The 16,055-nt window shown below is 33.2% G+C and overlaps 2 protein-coding genes across 2 annotated transcripts; both read right to left on the bottom strand.

Annotated features, from left to right (window-relative positions):
* Positions 1–4,217: 4,217 nt before the first annotated feature.
* LOC141299697 (claudin-23-like) lies at positions 4,218–6,467 on the bottom strand. Its single transcript, XM_073830079.1, has one exon. It carries the CDS (start codon positions 6,051–6,053, stop codon positions 5,247–5,249), a length of 807 nt encoding a protein of 268 aa, XP_073686180.1. The 5' UTR covers positions 6,054–6,467; the 3' UTR covers positions 4,218–5,246.
* A 1,625-nt stretch (positions 6,468–8,092) lies between these two features.
* On the bottom strand, positions 8,093–11,307 carry LOC141299667 (claudin-23-like). The gene has a single exon (XM_073830053.1). It carries the CDS (start codon positions 11,205–11,207, stop codon positions 10,440–10,442), a length of 768 nt encoding a protein of 255 aa, XP_073686154.1. The 5' UTR covers positions 11,208–11,307; the 3' UTR covers positions 8,093–10,439.
* Between the last annotated feature and the right edge of the window lie 4,748 nt (positions 11,308–16,055).

The following is a 16,055-nucleotide window of genomic DNA, read 5'->3' as shown; positions in this document are numbered from 1 at the left end:
TAAGAAACGTTTTTAACTTCAAACTGTTGCTAAAATACAAATCTATAATCCATAATGACAGTTCCCCCTTTGAAAAGGTAATTTCGTCTAAATCAGGAGAGAAATATGCCCAGTTTACAAAACAAATGTATTGGTGGGTTTTGATATGAGAGGACAACGAAAGATTTATTTTCCTTTTCCACTGGAGGAAGCGTTATTATGAATTACGGCACCCATTCACTGCAGAGGATCCAATGCTGAGCAAGGGTATGGAATGCTGCATTTCTCAAAATCTAGTGAAGAAACTCATCTACATCTTGGATGTAGGCCTGAGGATTTTCAGAAAATTTTCATGTTTGTGTGAACCATTCCTTTAAGGTGTGTATACATTTTTCTCAATCGTTACACCACAACAGATTTGCAGTTTTTAAAGGAACACTCCACTTTTTTTGGAAATAGGCTCATTCTCCAACTCCCCCCGAGTTAATAAGTTGAGTTTTACCATTTTGAAATCCATTCAGCCGTTCTCCTGTTTCGGCGATATCACTTTTAGCATAGCTTAGCATAGATCATTGAATCCTATGAGACCAATAGCATCGCGTTCAAAAATGACCAACGAGTTTCAATTCTTGTCTTATTTAAAACTTGATTCTTTTGTAGTTATATCGTGTACTAAGACCGGTGGAAAATGTAAAGATGCGATTTTCTAGGCCGATAAGATTAGAAACTACACTCCCATTCCAGCGTAATAGTCAAGGAAGTAACCCACTGCATGCACAGGGAGTGTTCCTCGTTGGAAGTTACCCAGGCGCTGCATGATATTACTGCACCTGCTGTGTCCATATTACGGCAGCAAACTTCCTTGACTATTACGCCGGAATGGGAGTTTTATTATGCACTTTATTGGACTTGTTTCGGACTGATGAAGAGAAACACCTGTCCATTGCCATTATAAAGCTTGGAAGTGCCAGGATAATCGTCAACATAACTCAAATTACGTTCCTCTGAAAGAAGGAAGTCATATACTCACCTGAAGGGTGAGTAAAATAATGGGTTCACTTTCATTTTTGGATGAGCTAACCCTTTAATAAAATCTGATTAAATACAGATTTTTGTTATATTTAACATAATCATATTCTGAGTTTGCATTTCACTGTTTTTATTCATTTTGAGGAATACTGAATCCTCAATCATTTTGAGGAAGAACTAAACATCAGGTGTACACAGCGCACTTCCAATTTCTCTCAACATGGGGGCAGGAGAGCTGTCAGTCTATAAATGGGAAAAGTAACTGGCATTACTTATTAAAAAAAAGTAACTCATATTTTCTTGTGAACTAAAAATATAATGCATTACTTTACTAGTTACTAGGAAAAAAGTAATCTGATTACGTAACTCTTGTTACTTGTAATGTGTTACCCCCAACTCTAAACATGAATGCAACCTTTAAACTGAAACATTTGCTCAGCAGTGGATCCTCTGCAGTGAATGGGTGCCGTCAGAATGAGAGTCCAAACAGCTGATAAAAACATCACAATAATCCACACCACTCCAGTCCATCAATTAACATCTTGAGAAGATAAAAGCTGTTTGTTTGTAAGAAACAAATATATAATTAAAGCGTTTTTAACTCCAAACCATTGCTTCTGGCCAACATAAGAGTCTGTAATCCATAATTGACCCTTAGGAAAAACCCACCCTCCTTAGTTACTGTTGCTATGTCTGACAAACAATGCTGTTCTCACACAGTGAAAAAAAAACTGAAACAGAGGAAACTGACAACATGCTGACAGACAAGACAGGTTATTTCTAAAACAAGGCCTCAGCTTTAAAATGTTGTCTTTTTTAAGAAATTCAAACAAAATACCATTTTGTGGCTCTTTAATGTTTCATGACAGATCACTGTATTGCCTTATTAGATCAATAGTCACATGAACCAATCTTTTCTTATTTACTTTTTTATCATACACACTTTTGAATGCTATTGAAACTTGCGCGATTAACTAAGCTGAAAGAAACCAAATATGCAGCTATACATCTTGATTTCAGTGTTGCATGATTTTCACTGACGGAAAAGTCTGTAAACGGATTTTATCGCTTTGTTCACAGAAAAAAGGCAGCCGAAGAAGCCCAGATGGCAAATGGAGCGCATCCTTAACGTTTTAATGAAGCGTGCCGTAAAATAGGTTTGTCCTTCTACATCACAATGACTCACATGAACTCCATTGTGGACATAATAAGAGAACTCACTCTGTTTCTCTCCCTCTTTGTTTCCCTCTTTGAACAGTACCATCAGCACATGAAGCACTTACACGCCAATTAAAAACTTTACTCACACTTACTGTAAGTGTGTGTGTATATATATATATATATATATATATGTGTATATGTCATCTTATACAATTGGTGTACATATGTAAGTATTAAAGAAGCTCTAACTGAATTTAACATTTAACTGAAAACTATTGCATATGAAATACGTGAAGTCCGCAGCACATTCAAATGATTTCAAGGCATGATTTGGGTTGGCGTACCTGCAGGGGAGATGCATGTAAATCATGTTAAACATGCATTGACTAGTTCCTGAAACACGCCAGGCATTTCAGAGCTGTTTTTCTGGTGTTATATTTAGCTCAGTCCTGACTGGTGAGTTTGAAAAACTGAAACCCGTCCAGTTTCATGGACTGATAAGCCACAGACAAGAATCTCTTTCAAGGGTTTATAGAAAACAGTCACACCATTTTTTTTTTATGAGTCTTGGTTTTACTTTATTTTACTTTTAGAGTTTCACAATAGCTCTCAGTCAATTAAATTCAGCCTTGTTTAACTGTTACCATGATTGTCTGTACAGTATTTTTGAATAAAGATGTTTATGTAATTATATTTTGACTGCTCAGTCATACTTCAACAATATTTGCTATATTTTTTGCGACATGTTATAGACATTTTGCAATTAAGGTATTTTCATCCATGTTAATTTATAAATAAGTATATAAATAATTGAAAAAATATTTTATTTCACATTTAGTTTGATATATACTTGTTTTAATACCCGTATATACACAGTTGAAGTCAAAAGTTTACGTACACCTTGTGGACTCTGCAAAATGTTAATTATTTTACCAAAATAAGATATATAAGATAAATAAGAGGGATCGTACAAAATGCATGCTTTTATTTTATTTAGTACTGACCTGAATAAGATATTTCACATAAATATGTTTACATATAGTCCACAAGATAAAATAATAGTTATATTTATAAAACTGATGCTGTTCAAAAGTTTACATACACTTGATTCTTAATACTGTGTTGTTACCTGAATAATCCACAGCTGTTTTGTTTTTTTTTAGTGATAGTCATTTATGAGTATCTTGTACTGAACAGTTAAACCCCCCGCTTTTCTTCAGAAAAGTCCTTCAGGTTCCACAAATTGGTTTTTCAGCATTTTTATGTATTTGAACCCTTTCCAACAATGACTGCATGATTTTGGGATCCATTTTTTCACACTGAGGACAACTGAGGGACTCAGTTCAAGGCTCACTGATGCTTCAGAAGAAAACACAATGCATTATTTTTATTTTTTTTAATTTGAAGATAAGGGTATATTTAACTTTTGTCTTCTGAGAAACATGTAAGTACCTTCTGTAGCTTTTGGAATGGCAATAATAAATGAAAAACAATATGATATTTAGGCAAAATAAGAAAAAATTTACACAACTTGATTCTGTTCAAAAGTTTTCACCCCCTCTGGCTCTTAATGCATTGTGTTTTCTCAGCTGTACTCAGTGTGAAAAAATGGATCTCAAAATTATAGTCATTGTTGGAAAGTTCAAATACACAAAAATGGGACCTGAAGGGTTTTTCTGAAGAACACCAGTCAGTTTAACTGTTCAGGACAAACAAGGGACTCATGAACAACTATCATGAAACAAACAAACAAAAAAAAACACAGCTGTGGATCATTCAGGTAACAACACCGTATTAAGAATCAAGTATAAACTTTTAAACAGGGTCATCAATTCAACTATTATTTTATTACTAAATGTAAACGTCTTTTATGTGAAATATCTTATTCAGGTAAGTACTAAATAAAAAACAACATGCCTTCTGTATGATCCCTCTTTTTTTTTTTTTTTTTAATTTAACGTTTTGCAGATTCTGCAACGTGTATGTACTGCACAGTAGTTATCAATACACATACAACAGTGTTTGTTTTTAATAAATAGTACTTTAATACAAAAAAACTAAAATAAAGAACCATTACATTGAGATTTAAAAGATGAAAAACTGCTGTTTAGAAACCACAGTAACCTTGAACCCAATGAGAAACATAACATGATCTGACGAGTTGCTGCTCTTATATGTATCTACAGTTAATGATTAACTTTATTCATTTATTGTTGTAATACATTTCATGTTTTGGTCTGCAGTCAATTTTGTAAAAGGTAAGTGTGTTTTGACACTTCCAGACTGAAGCTACATTGTTTGCTCACTGCTTTACAAGAAATAGATGATTATTTAGTATGCTTTGGCAGACAATCTTAGGAAAAACTGAAGAAAACTGGCACAAAAATTATATATTTTACAATATAGGTTTAAATTGACTACAACATACTTCATTTTGTTGAGCAATATACTTCATGTCTATCACTTCATTGTTCACATGACTCAAGGCTCACCTGACAATACAAACATGACCCACATGCTGCAAAGCATGCAGTGGAGATAAAACCGAAACAACCAGTATTACTAGTTACACAGCATCACAGAAAGCCCCGATACATTTTTGACTAACTTTAGGTTGTTTGTCCTCAGCAAAAGAAAATATTGCACAATTCATTGTTCAAATGAGCTCGTTTTTGTCTTGGAGTATTCTTGTTAGCTTATATCTTCCATTATGATGCATGAGTTAATTTTGACAGAAAGTTACAGTTTGTCTATTTACAACTATTTAGCAACTGTTGTAAACATGCAAAATACTTGTAGAAGTTAAAAAAAGACACTCAAGCTTATCTACACTCTTTAAAATAACGTGTTTTTGCAGTGATGCCATAGAAGAACCAATTTGGGTTCCCCAAGGAACCTTTCAGTGAAACAAAACCTACAAATCAAAACCATGGATGTTCAAAGTCCTAATCTGAACCATCAGTGACAGCAAAGAACCTTAATTTTCAAGAGTGCAGTTGTTCAAACACCTATCAGGTCTTTATCAGGTTACCGCTTACAAAATTTTCACAGTATGCACTAACTAAGCTCTAATGATTTCACAGATCAGCATCGTAAGGTCTTCCGGTGTAGGACGTGTTGACGGATCCTCTGTCTCTGGGTTTGGCTCTCGGGAAGTCCAAGTCGTCATCCAGTGACTTCTGCGAATACGGCACGCTGCTTTCAGGGCTCCTGCTGAAGCTTCTCGGTACATTGACCCTTGGCAGAGGCGTCGGTCTGTCCAGAGCCGGCCGTTGAGTCTTGGTTCGAGGCTTTTCTCCGCGGTTGCGTCCGCCGCAGCAGGAGCAAATCCCGAGGAACATCACAAAACCGCCGAGGACCTCCATAATGCCTCCGATGTAGCCCAAAATGATGCAGTATCCCACACGGATGTCATCCGCTCTGTTTGGGTCTCTCTTGACATAGGTGGAATTGATGCTGGTTAGGATATGAGTGTACCACGCAATGGGAATGATGGTCAGGGCTCCAGAGCAGAAGATAAGAAGGCCACCCAAAGAAGCCAGCATCCATCGGGGTTTGTCCCTCCAGCATCTGACTCCAGGTATTGCCAGGATCAGGCCGAGCACTGTTACGATCAACGACGCCACCATCATTCCTCTAGCGATCGGAATGATCTGGCTGTTGAAATACGTTAGGTCATTGCCTTGCTGGCTGCACTGTTGGGTTCTAGATATTGTGGAGGTTATGCAGGTGTCCCAGATTCCCTGTTCCACCACCACATCCGAAGACATGCCTGCCAGGTTATTTACGGTCCGCCAGTTGGGCGCGACTGTGCTGGTCAGGTCCAGGATCCATCCGCAGGGCGCCAGGACCATGCCGAATATCAGGATCCCCGGTGTCCGCATGGTTGAGGGTTGAGCTGCTGTCCGCTTCTGAAGCGAGTCGAGAGTGTCTAGTGCTTAAGAAGAAACATACTGAAACTTGGAGGAGGTGGTTCCATCTGATCAGCATCTGAAGGGCGGAGTGTTGACTATCTGGTTCAAATACAGACAAAACTGGTTTTCGCTGCATGTCTTGTTTTAGATTAACCTGGAACACCCATATGCAGGGCTAGGGGATAAATAGGGAAGACTAGGGCAAGTTGTCTCAAGGAAAAGATGTTTATAGTGGAATAACAAAGAGGTGTTTCATCAAGTTGTCTATGATAGTTTCAATCACCTAGTCTTAAAAGGTTTCACTTTTTTCCTCTCATTCACACACTTGCCTTTTCATTTCATTGATGAAATGGATTAATTCAGTTGATAATTGGTCAAATAATGTGTTGTGCCTTTTTGGTTTGTTTTGAAACTGATTTTTTTTTTTTTTTTTTTAATGAAAGCCAAAGACAAGACATATTACTTTTTTATTAATTGTGTATTTAAATATTATAGAATATGGGCTTATAAATAAAGAAAATTAAATATAAAAAATATACCCTACCAGTCAAATGTTTTTGAACAGTAAGATTTTTTAATGTTTTTTTTTTATAAAGAAGTCTCTTCTGCTCACCAAGCCTGCATTTATTTGATTGAAGTACAGCAAAAACACAATTTAGAAATATTTTTACTTTTTTAAAATAACTCTTTTCTATTTGAATATATTTTAAAATGTAATTTATTCCTGTGATCAAAGCTGAATTTTCAGCACCATTACTTCAGTCTTCAGTGTTACCTGATTCTTCAGAAATCATTCTAATATACTGATTTGCTGTTTTCATTAGACATTTTTTCTTATTATTATCAATAATTACAGTATCTCACAAAAGTGATTACACCCCTTACATTTCAGCAACCATCTTCTCAAGGGACAATACTATAGAAATGAAACTTGGATATATTTTAGAGTAGCCAATGTGCAGCTTGTATAGCAGTATAGATTTACTGTCCTCTGAAAATAACTCAACATACAGCCATTATTGTCAAAATAGCTGGCAACAAAAGTGAGTACACCCTACGTGATAACAGCAGTATGTTGTTTATCCATGCAAAGCCACATGTCCTATTCATCATGTTTATGTTTTTGTCTGCCTGACAGGACCATACAAACTTGTGTATCTTGTATTAGAGCAGTTAAAATTTGGTGCTTTAAGTACAATTCTCTTACCCTGGAAATCCAGAGGTCTCGCGAGAGCACAGTTTGAATTGTCTCTGCAAGACACTCTGGCACTTTTGTTGCCAGCTATTTTGACAATAATGGCTGTATGTTGAGTTATTTTCAGGGGACATTTAATCTAAACTGCTACACAAGCTGCACATTGACTACTCTAAAATATATCCAAGTTTCATTTCTATAGTATTGTCCCTTGAGAAGATATACTAAAATGTGAGGGTTGTACTCACTTTTGTGAGATACTGTAAATCAGTTGAGTAATTTTTTCAGGATTCTGATGAATAGAAAGATTCAAAGATCAATATTAGATAAAAAATATAGTATTAATACTTTTATTCAGCAAGGAGGTTTTAATTGGATCCATAGGGATGATAATGACATTTATAATGCTACCAAAGATTTCTATTTCCGATAAATGCTGTTCTTCTGAACTTTCTATTCATCAAAGAAACCTGAAAACATTCTACTCAGCTGTTTTCAACAAAATAATAAGAGGAAATGTTATAACAGCAAATCAGAATATTAGAATGATTTCTGAAGGATCGTGTGACTGGTGTAATGATGCTAAAAATTAAGCTTTGAAATAACAGGAATAAATTACATTTTAAAATATATTCAACTAGCAAACAGTTATTTCAAATAGTAAAAATATTTCAAAATTGTACAGTTTTGCTGTACTTTGGATCAAATAAATGCAGGCTCGTCGAGCAGAAAAGACTTCTTTAAAAAAAAACATTCAAAATCTTATAAGAAAACAAAGTTGCACTTGACATTTGTTCAAAATCAGCATTTTTAATTTATTTTTATTATATTAATTCAGGTAAATATACAAGGGCAGTGTTCGTCCATCACAATCATAAAAATACACAAAAGTAAACAGCCTTCAATCATTTGCATTAAATTTGATGAGTGGACGTCAATTACAACTGTTGACGAAAACTTCCACAAAGGTATTTTGCATATCGTTCTGTCTATAGTAAACACCAGTGACATACATTTCTGCAAACATTCAAAGCCAGTAAGCAGTGGCTGTACAAAGATTAGCTTCCTTCAGAAGAATGTATTTGCTTTTTGTAGTTTGTACAACTGTATAAACTCAAGAGGTTCCTGATAAGTTACATATTTACACATTAGAGCCCAGAGTGCTATGAAAAGACTTTGAAGGTACTGCCACTACGATGAGAGCCTCAATATAAAGTGCAATGTATCCACCTTTTTCTTCAACACGGAAGTGGGTGAGGCTTTCAGTTCATTAGTCGCTATAGGGAAATAACGAGAAGTATAACAACGGGCAGTAAACTGTAAAACTGTTTGCACTACAAACCAGTGTGTTCATAATTCAGATAATACATTCAAATAATATGGTTAGACACAGCAATTTGTGAAATCAAACAGCAAAAGAAGCTGTTTTGTACAGTTGAACATAGCTGGACGTGGCAGAAGCCACACCCACTCTTACGTGAAGGAAAAGGGTAACCAAACTAGTGTTAGTGCTCTTCAGTACAACTTCAAAATATAACCAGGTACAATATTTATGATAGCATCCATGGTTTCCGCCAAAATAATATAGTGAGTGACCGATAACATCCATGATAATACAGGTGGTAAAACAGAAGGTCACTTAATGAATTACAGTTAGGCCTAATCAAAAGAGCCTTTCCAAGAACCACGGCTGATAAAAGCATAGAGGCAGTACCCACACACACTACAATAATGTTCAACATGAACTAAACAACCTAAAATGTAACATAAAACACATGACCGGCAATAAAAATAAGTATAAACAACAATATAAACTTTGGGCCACTTCCTTTTACCGTTTTCAGTGTACAAAACATCATTTTTCATTGTAAATTATAAGGCACTTGCTTACTTTAAATGTGACCCTGGAGTACAAAACCAGTCTTTATATGCGATTTATATATCATCTGAAAGCTCAATAAATAAGCTTTCCATTGATGTATGGTTTGTTAGGATAGGACAACTATTTGAAAATCTGCAATCTGAGGGTGCAAAACTATCAAAATATTGAGAAAATCACCTTTAAAGTTGTTCAAATAGAGTTCTTAGTAATTCATATTACTAATCAAAAATTTAATTTGGATATATTTACAGTAAAAAATTTACAAAATATCTTCATGGGACATCATTTTAATGTCTTAATGATTTTTGGCATAAATTATTATTATTATTATTTTAATTTTCACCTAATGACCTCCTAATGAAAATTAACCATGGTTTTACTACAAATAACAGATTTAAATATCATTTGGAAGTTTAATAAATAAGCTTTCCATTGATGTTTTTTTTTTGGGATATGACAACATTTGGAATTCTGCGATCTGAGGGTGCAAAACAATCAAAATATTGAGAAAATCACCTTCAAAGTTGTTCAAATAAAGTTCTCAGTAATTCATACTAATCAGAAATTAAATGCGGATATATTTGCAGTAGGAAATTTACAAAATATCTTAATGGAACATAATCTTAATATCTTAATGATTTTTGAAATATAAAAATAATAATTTTCACCCACACGAAAATGAACCATGGTTTTACTACAAATAAAACAAAAAAAAAACATTAGTTAAATCATGGTAACCACAGATTAGCCATGGTCTTGCTACACTAACCATAGTTTAACCATGGTATTTCAAGTAAAACTATGGCTATGCAAATGGTAGGCTAATCAACATTCCAAAAAACATGGTTACTACGCTTTTACTATAATAAAACCATGGATAATTTTCATAAGGGCCATGCTACTTAAGACTGGTTTTGTGGTCCAGGGTTACAAATTTCAATATGTTAATATTTCTTAAGAAAAGAAAAAAAAACGTATTGCTTCAGAAAAATCCAGTTTTAGGCAATTTATGACTTGAATAGCCTAGCCTAAGCTAATTTTTTCTGAGGTAATAAAAGTAAACAAATCAAAAAGTAGCCTACCATGTACAAAATAAATATTTCTGCACAATAATCAACAGTAAATTATTTATCTAATCTAATATTTAAGAAAAGTCACTAGACGAAATGTGATTTTTTTTTTTAAAAAGAAACTGATTTCATCTGATCGGTAAACTCATATAGCTACCATAGTGAGGATTGTTCCGTCCAGTTTGTTCACAGATATAAAGTTTGTTCTTTCACAAATCTGTGTCGTAAGGTCGTGCTTTATACGCAGTACTATTCGCTGGTCTGTCCTCCTGTTGTCTTTTGGCTCTTGTGAAGTCCATCTCACTTTGTTTGGAGTAATACGGGACGCTACTGACGCTGCTGACGCTGGAGACCGTGGGCGCTCTGCGCGGTGGAGATGGATTGCGTGCGGGCTTTACCGCGAATGTCCTCGGCCTTTCATCGCGCTTCCGACCGCCACAACTGTGACACAAGCCGATGGACATCACCAGTCCTCCGAGAACCTCCATGATGCCACCGATGAAGCCCAGCACCAGGCAGTATCCCACACGAACATCGGTGGATGCGGAGAAGATGGAGGTCATGATGTGAGTGTACCAAGCCACTGGGATGATAGTGAGGACCCCTGAGATGAATATGAGGACACCTCCGACCCCTGCGATCGTCCAGTTCGGAGTATCAGTCCAGCATCGGACTCCAGCTGATGCCACGCCGATGGCAATGAGATTGAGAATCAGCGACGATAACATCAAACCTCTGGCGATCTGGATGATCTGAGCGCTGAAGTATTGTGTGTCCTGTTGGTTGCACAGAATATCCCGGGACGATGTGAAAGTTTTGCAGATGTCCCATAATCCTTGTTGGAGAACCAAGTCGCTGGGTTCTCCGGGGATGTTGTTGACCGTCCGCCAGGCGGGTGCCACAGTGCTGGTCAGCTCCAGGATCCACCCGCACGGAGCGAGCACCATCCCGAAAATGAAAATCCCAGGAGTTCGCATGACGATGATGGATTTGGGAGATTATTAGAGAAAGTCTTGCTGGATGGATGGATTTGTTTCCGTTTGTTTGAAAAGTAGCCGGGCAGCAGAAACTTGTCGTGGGAGGATCTCATGAACTCCGGCTATTGTTGAATGTCACGTGACTGGCTGCGCTTGTCAACATCAAAACCTCTCCAAGTTTCGACGACCTGTTCTAGGCGCACCTGTGGAGCCCCGCCCACTGGGTGTGACATCACGCGCGACGCGAAACATCGAGGAGAGACTCTGGTGCTGATGGTGATCATCGCGAAGTCATTCGTTAATAATAAAGTTATAAAGTTATAGTTAATAGATCATTGAGATCGGTTCGTATGGTAATGTGGTGGTGTTTTTTTTAATTATAGGCAACTATACTCATTGTACAATCTTTAACAAATAATTAATAGTCTATATATATATATATATATATATATATATATAGATAATCTTTCTGAATTCATGTCATCTAAATACTTTACCATTGTCAACCAGCGTCTTTACTTGAAACAATAAATAGATAAAAAGTAAATAAATTCTTAAAATAAAATAGAAAGAAATAGACTTGTTTTCGTATTCTAATGTTTTATGTTTTTCTCTAACCGTTTTTAAAAGTGGCATAATATTTATTATGGTAAAATGAAAAAAATTAAAGAAAAAAATAATTGAATATATTTGTTACAATTGTACAATATTTAATTAAATATATATTATTTTAGAAAAAATGTATATTTATATGTTGTTATATATATATATATATATATATATATATATATATATATATATATATATATACATTTTTTCATACATTTTAAATATTTTAATCTTTCTGAATTTCTGTCATCTAAATACTAATTTATTAAAACCCATAGAAAAATTCATGTTAAAATTACATAAAATATAATTTAAAATTAAGCAGAAATAAGAAATAAACTAATTTTCATATGGTAATGTTTTATGTTTTTTCCCCTAACAATTTATTTCCTAATAATATTTATTATGCTAAAATAAAAAAAAGCAAGAAATAAAAATAAAAAAGACTTAAATAAATATGAGCTCATATTGATAAGTGTCAACTATACTTATTGTGCAATATTTAACTATAAATTAATTTAAATTAATTTTCTAAAATAAATAATATACATACACGCATATATATATATGCGTGTATGTATATATATATTTTTAGAAAATTAATTTAAATTAAATTAATTTAATAAATTATATATATATATATATATATATATATATATATATATATATATGCGTGTATGTTGCCTATATAAATTATTTTATTGCGTGTATGTATATAAATTATTTTTATTGTACAATAATTAATAATATTAATAATAATTGGATATAAATATAAACCTTATTTTATTATAGGAAATTATTGTACAAATATTCTTATTGAACAGTTGTACAGTATTTAGATATAAATATCATACAAAATGCTCTAAAATATGTGTATACACACACACACACACACACACACACACACATTTCAAATATTTTAATCTTTCTAAATTTCTGTCATCTAAATACTTATTCATTAAAACCCATAAAAAAATTAATTAATTAATGTTAAAATGACATAAAATAGAATAGAAAATAAAGAAGAAAGAAATAAACTTATTTTCATAGGGTAATGTTTTATGTTTTTTCCCCTAACAATTTATTTCCTAATAATATTTATTTTGCTACAATAAAAAAGAAAGAAATTTAATAAATAATAATTTTATAATATATTTAAATATATATGAATTATAATTTATTATAGGAAACTATTGTACAACTACACTTACTGTACAATATTTAACTATAAATGTTGTACAAAATGTTCTAAAAAATTATATACATTTAATTTGTATATCTATATTTACATGTATGAAGATATTTTTAAGATATTTTAATCTTTCTGAGTTTGTCATCGAAATACTTTACCATTGTGAATCAGTGCTTGTCTTGTTTTCTGTCGTGACTTGTTTTTTGATTATAATGAATTTATTAAAACCCATTAACAAAATAAAAAAATGTTACAGTGAAATGAAAAAAATATATATATCTATATATAAAACTTTTATTTTATTAAAGTTTTATTTTAGCTTGTTAGGGCAGCATTTCTCATTTTAACTTTTTTTTAAAGCTGATGTAATGTCATTTTTTTTTAAATCAAAAATAAATGTTAAAACCCCCCACAAATTAATATTTCACTATTAATATCATAAAAATGTATTAAAACCAATAATAAAAAATAAAAAAGTGAAAATGAAATGAAATAAAATAAAATAAAATAGAAAGAAATACATTTTATTTGAGCTAGTTGTTAAGACAACAATTCTCATTTTAACTTTGTTAAAAAAAAACGTTTGAAAAATAAAAAGTAAAAAACAAATGTAAAAAAACACAAATTAATATTTATTATAAATAGCATACAAAATGTATTAAAACCCATTAAAAATGTTTTAAATGAAATTAAATGAAAATAAATAGAATAAAATAAAATAAAGTAATGTTTATTGTGCTAAAATAAAATAAAAAAAAAATGAAAAAAGAAAAGTTTGAAGATATGAGCTTTATTTTATTATAGGAAACTATTATACAACTATACTTATTGTACATATATATGTATATATATATGTGTGTGTGTGTGTGTGTGTGTGTGTGTGTGTGTGTGTGTGTGTGTGTTTGTGTGTGTGTGTGTGTGTGTGTGTGTGTGTGTGTGTGTGTGTGTGTGTATATATATATATATATATATATATATATATATATATTCTTTTAATCTTTCTGAATTTCTGTCATCTAAATACGTAATTAATTGTCAATCAGTGCTGGTCTTGTTTTCTGTCTTGACTTTTTTTTTTAACCCATAAAATAAATAAAATAGAATTTTTATGATTATTATTATTTTAGGTAGTTGTTAGGGCAACATTTCAACATTTTACTTTTTAGATAAAAAAAAAATCAATATATTATTGGAGAAAATGCTTTCATAATATAATTTTATTTTATAATTTTATTTCATAAATTAATTTCATTTTTTCTTCTTCAATGTGTTTTTAATTCAGTGTGTTACCTGCTTTGTAATTATTTGTAAAATGTACAGCAATTTCTCTGTAAAACTGTTTTTAAATAAATCATCAGATTAATTAAACTTCAAACACACAACTTAACAACTAAAATCGAATAAGTAAATACAAATTATAGTACCTCAGTGATACTAATATTGCAGTCTTGTTGCAATCTCTTGTTGCTTAAAAGGCATTAAAAGTGCTGCTTTGTGAACACGTCACAGGTTTGACACATCACCATTTTCTCTATTGATTGTTGCATCATTTTGGAGATAGAAATGCGGATGGAAATGCTCACTCGAAACCATGAAAGCATATTTGAAATGACATCCAGCACATACAGTTAACAGTCACTCTGACACAACAGCCGTTCCCTGAACACACCTCTAAATCATGAATGAAGCTACAATGCTTTCTGTTTAGACTCTGTTCTATTTTTCCTTCCTATTGCACCACTCTAAACTGCTAACCTCCTGACAGAACAAATGCATGTGATATATTTCTTTCCCAGCCCAAAATACCAGTTTAAACCCATTGGTTTTGTTTGTGGCTTGTTAAAGATAGTTTATCTGGTTACCCAGCCAGTGTTAAACTGATTAAGCGGAAGACCACCCAGAGCAGAGGAAACCTATTTGTCATCTTAAACTAGCAAACCACATCACGCTGGTGTTTTCTTCCTGCTTTCTGACCGACTTGTTCTGGTTGTACAATTAGATGTTCATAGATATTGGCATAATGCATTTGTGAGTTGCAAAACAAAGTCAGCTTGGCCTTTGTTCCTACTGAGCTCCACCTATATGACTCTCTACACAAAATTTAACAGATCATCATGGAATGTGGTTTGGAATGGCGAAAAACCTGACTATATAGTCTCAATGATGATACATCAAGACCAAAAGTCTTTCAACATCTAGTGCTGTTATATAGCAATAGAGAAATATTATCACAATGTTCATATACAGTTGCAAACAGAGGTTTACATTCATCTTGCAGAATCCGCAAAATGTTAATTATTTTACCCAAATGCATGTTATTTTTGATTTAGTACTGACCTGAATAAGATATTTCACATAACAGACGTTTACACAGTCCACAAGAGAATAATAATAGTTGAATTTATAAAAATGACCCTGTTCAAAAGTTTACATACACTTGATTCTTAATATTGTGTTGTTACCTGAATGATCCACAGCTGTTTTTTTGTTTTGTTTTGTTTAGTGATAGTTGAGCCCCTTGTTTGTCCTGAACTGCCTGCTGTTTTTCAGAAAAAGCCTTCAGGTCCCACAATTTATTTTTTTTTGTGCATTTGAACCCTCTCCAACAATGACTGAATGCTTTTGAGATCCATCTTTTCACACTGAGGACAACTGAGGGACTCATATGCAACTATTACAGAAGGTTCAAACACTCACTGATGCTCCAGAAAGAAAAAAAAAAAACTGAAAACTTGAAAACTTTTGGAATTTGAAGATCAGAGTAAATTTTGTCCTCTGGGAAACATGTAAGTATCTTCTGAAGCTTCCAAAGGGCAGTACTAAATTACAAAGATATGATATTTAGGGCAAAATAAGAAAAATGTACACATCTTCATTCTGTTCAAAAGTTTTCACCCCCTGCTCTTAACGCATCTTTTTCCTTCTAAAGCATCAGTGAGCGTTTGAAGCTTCTGTAATAGTTGCATATGAGTCCCCATATGAGTTGTCCTCAGTGTGAAAAGATGGATCTCAAAATTATACAGTCATTGTTGGAAAGGGTTCAAATA

The sequence above is a fragment of the Garra rufa genome, chromosome 23 (genome assembly GCF_049309525.1).
Source record: "Garra rufa chromosome 23, GarRuf1.0, whole genome shotgun sequence".
NCBI lineage: Eukaryota > Metazoa > Chordata > Actinopteri > Cypriniformes > Cyprinidae > Garra > Garra rufa.
Note: the sequence above shows the minus strand (reverse complement) of the source record. Positions and strands in the feature narration are given on the sequence as shown.

Bases quoted from the DNA above. Each gene is read 5' to 3' on its own strand.
- LOC141299667 (XM_073830053.1), bottom strand. From the start codon at position 11,207: ATGCGAACTCCTGGGATTTTCATTTTCGGGATGGTGCTCGCTCCGTGC.
- LOC141299697 (XM_073830079.1), bottom strand. From the start codon at position 6,053: ATGCGGACACCGGGGATCCTGATATTCGGCATGGTCCTGGCGCCCTGC.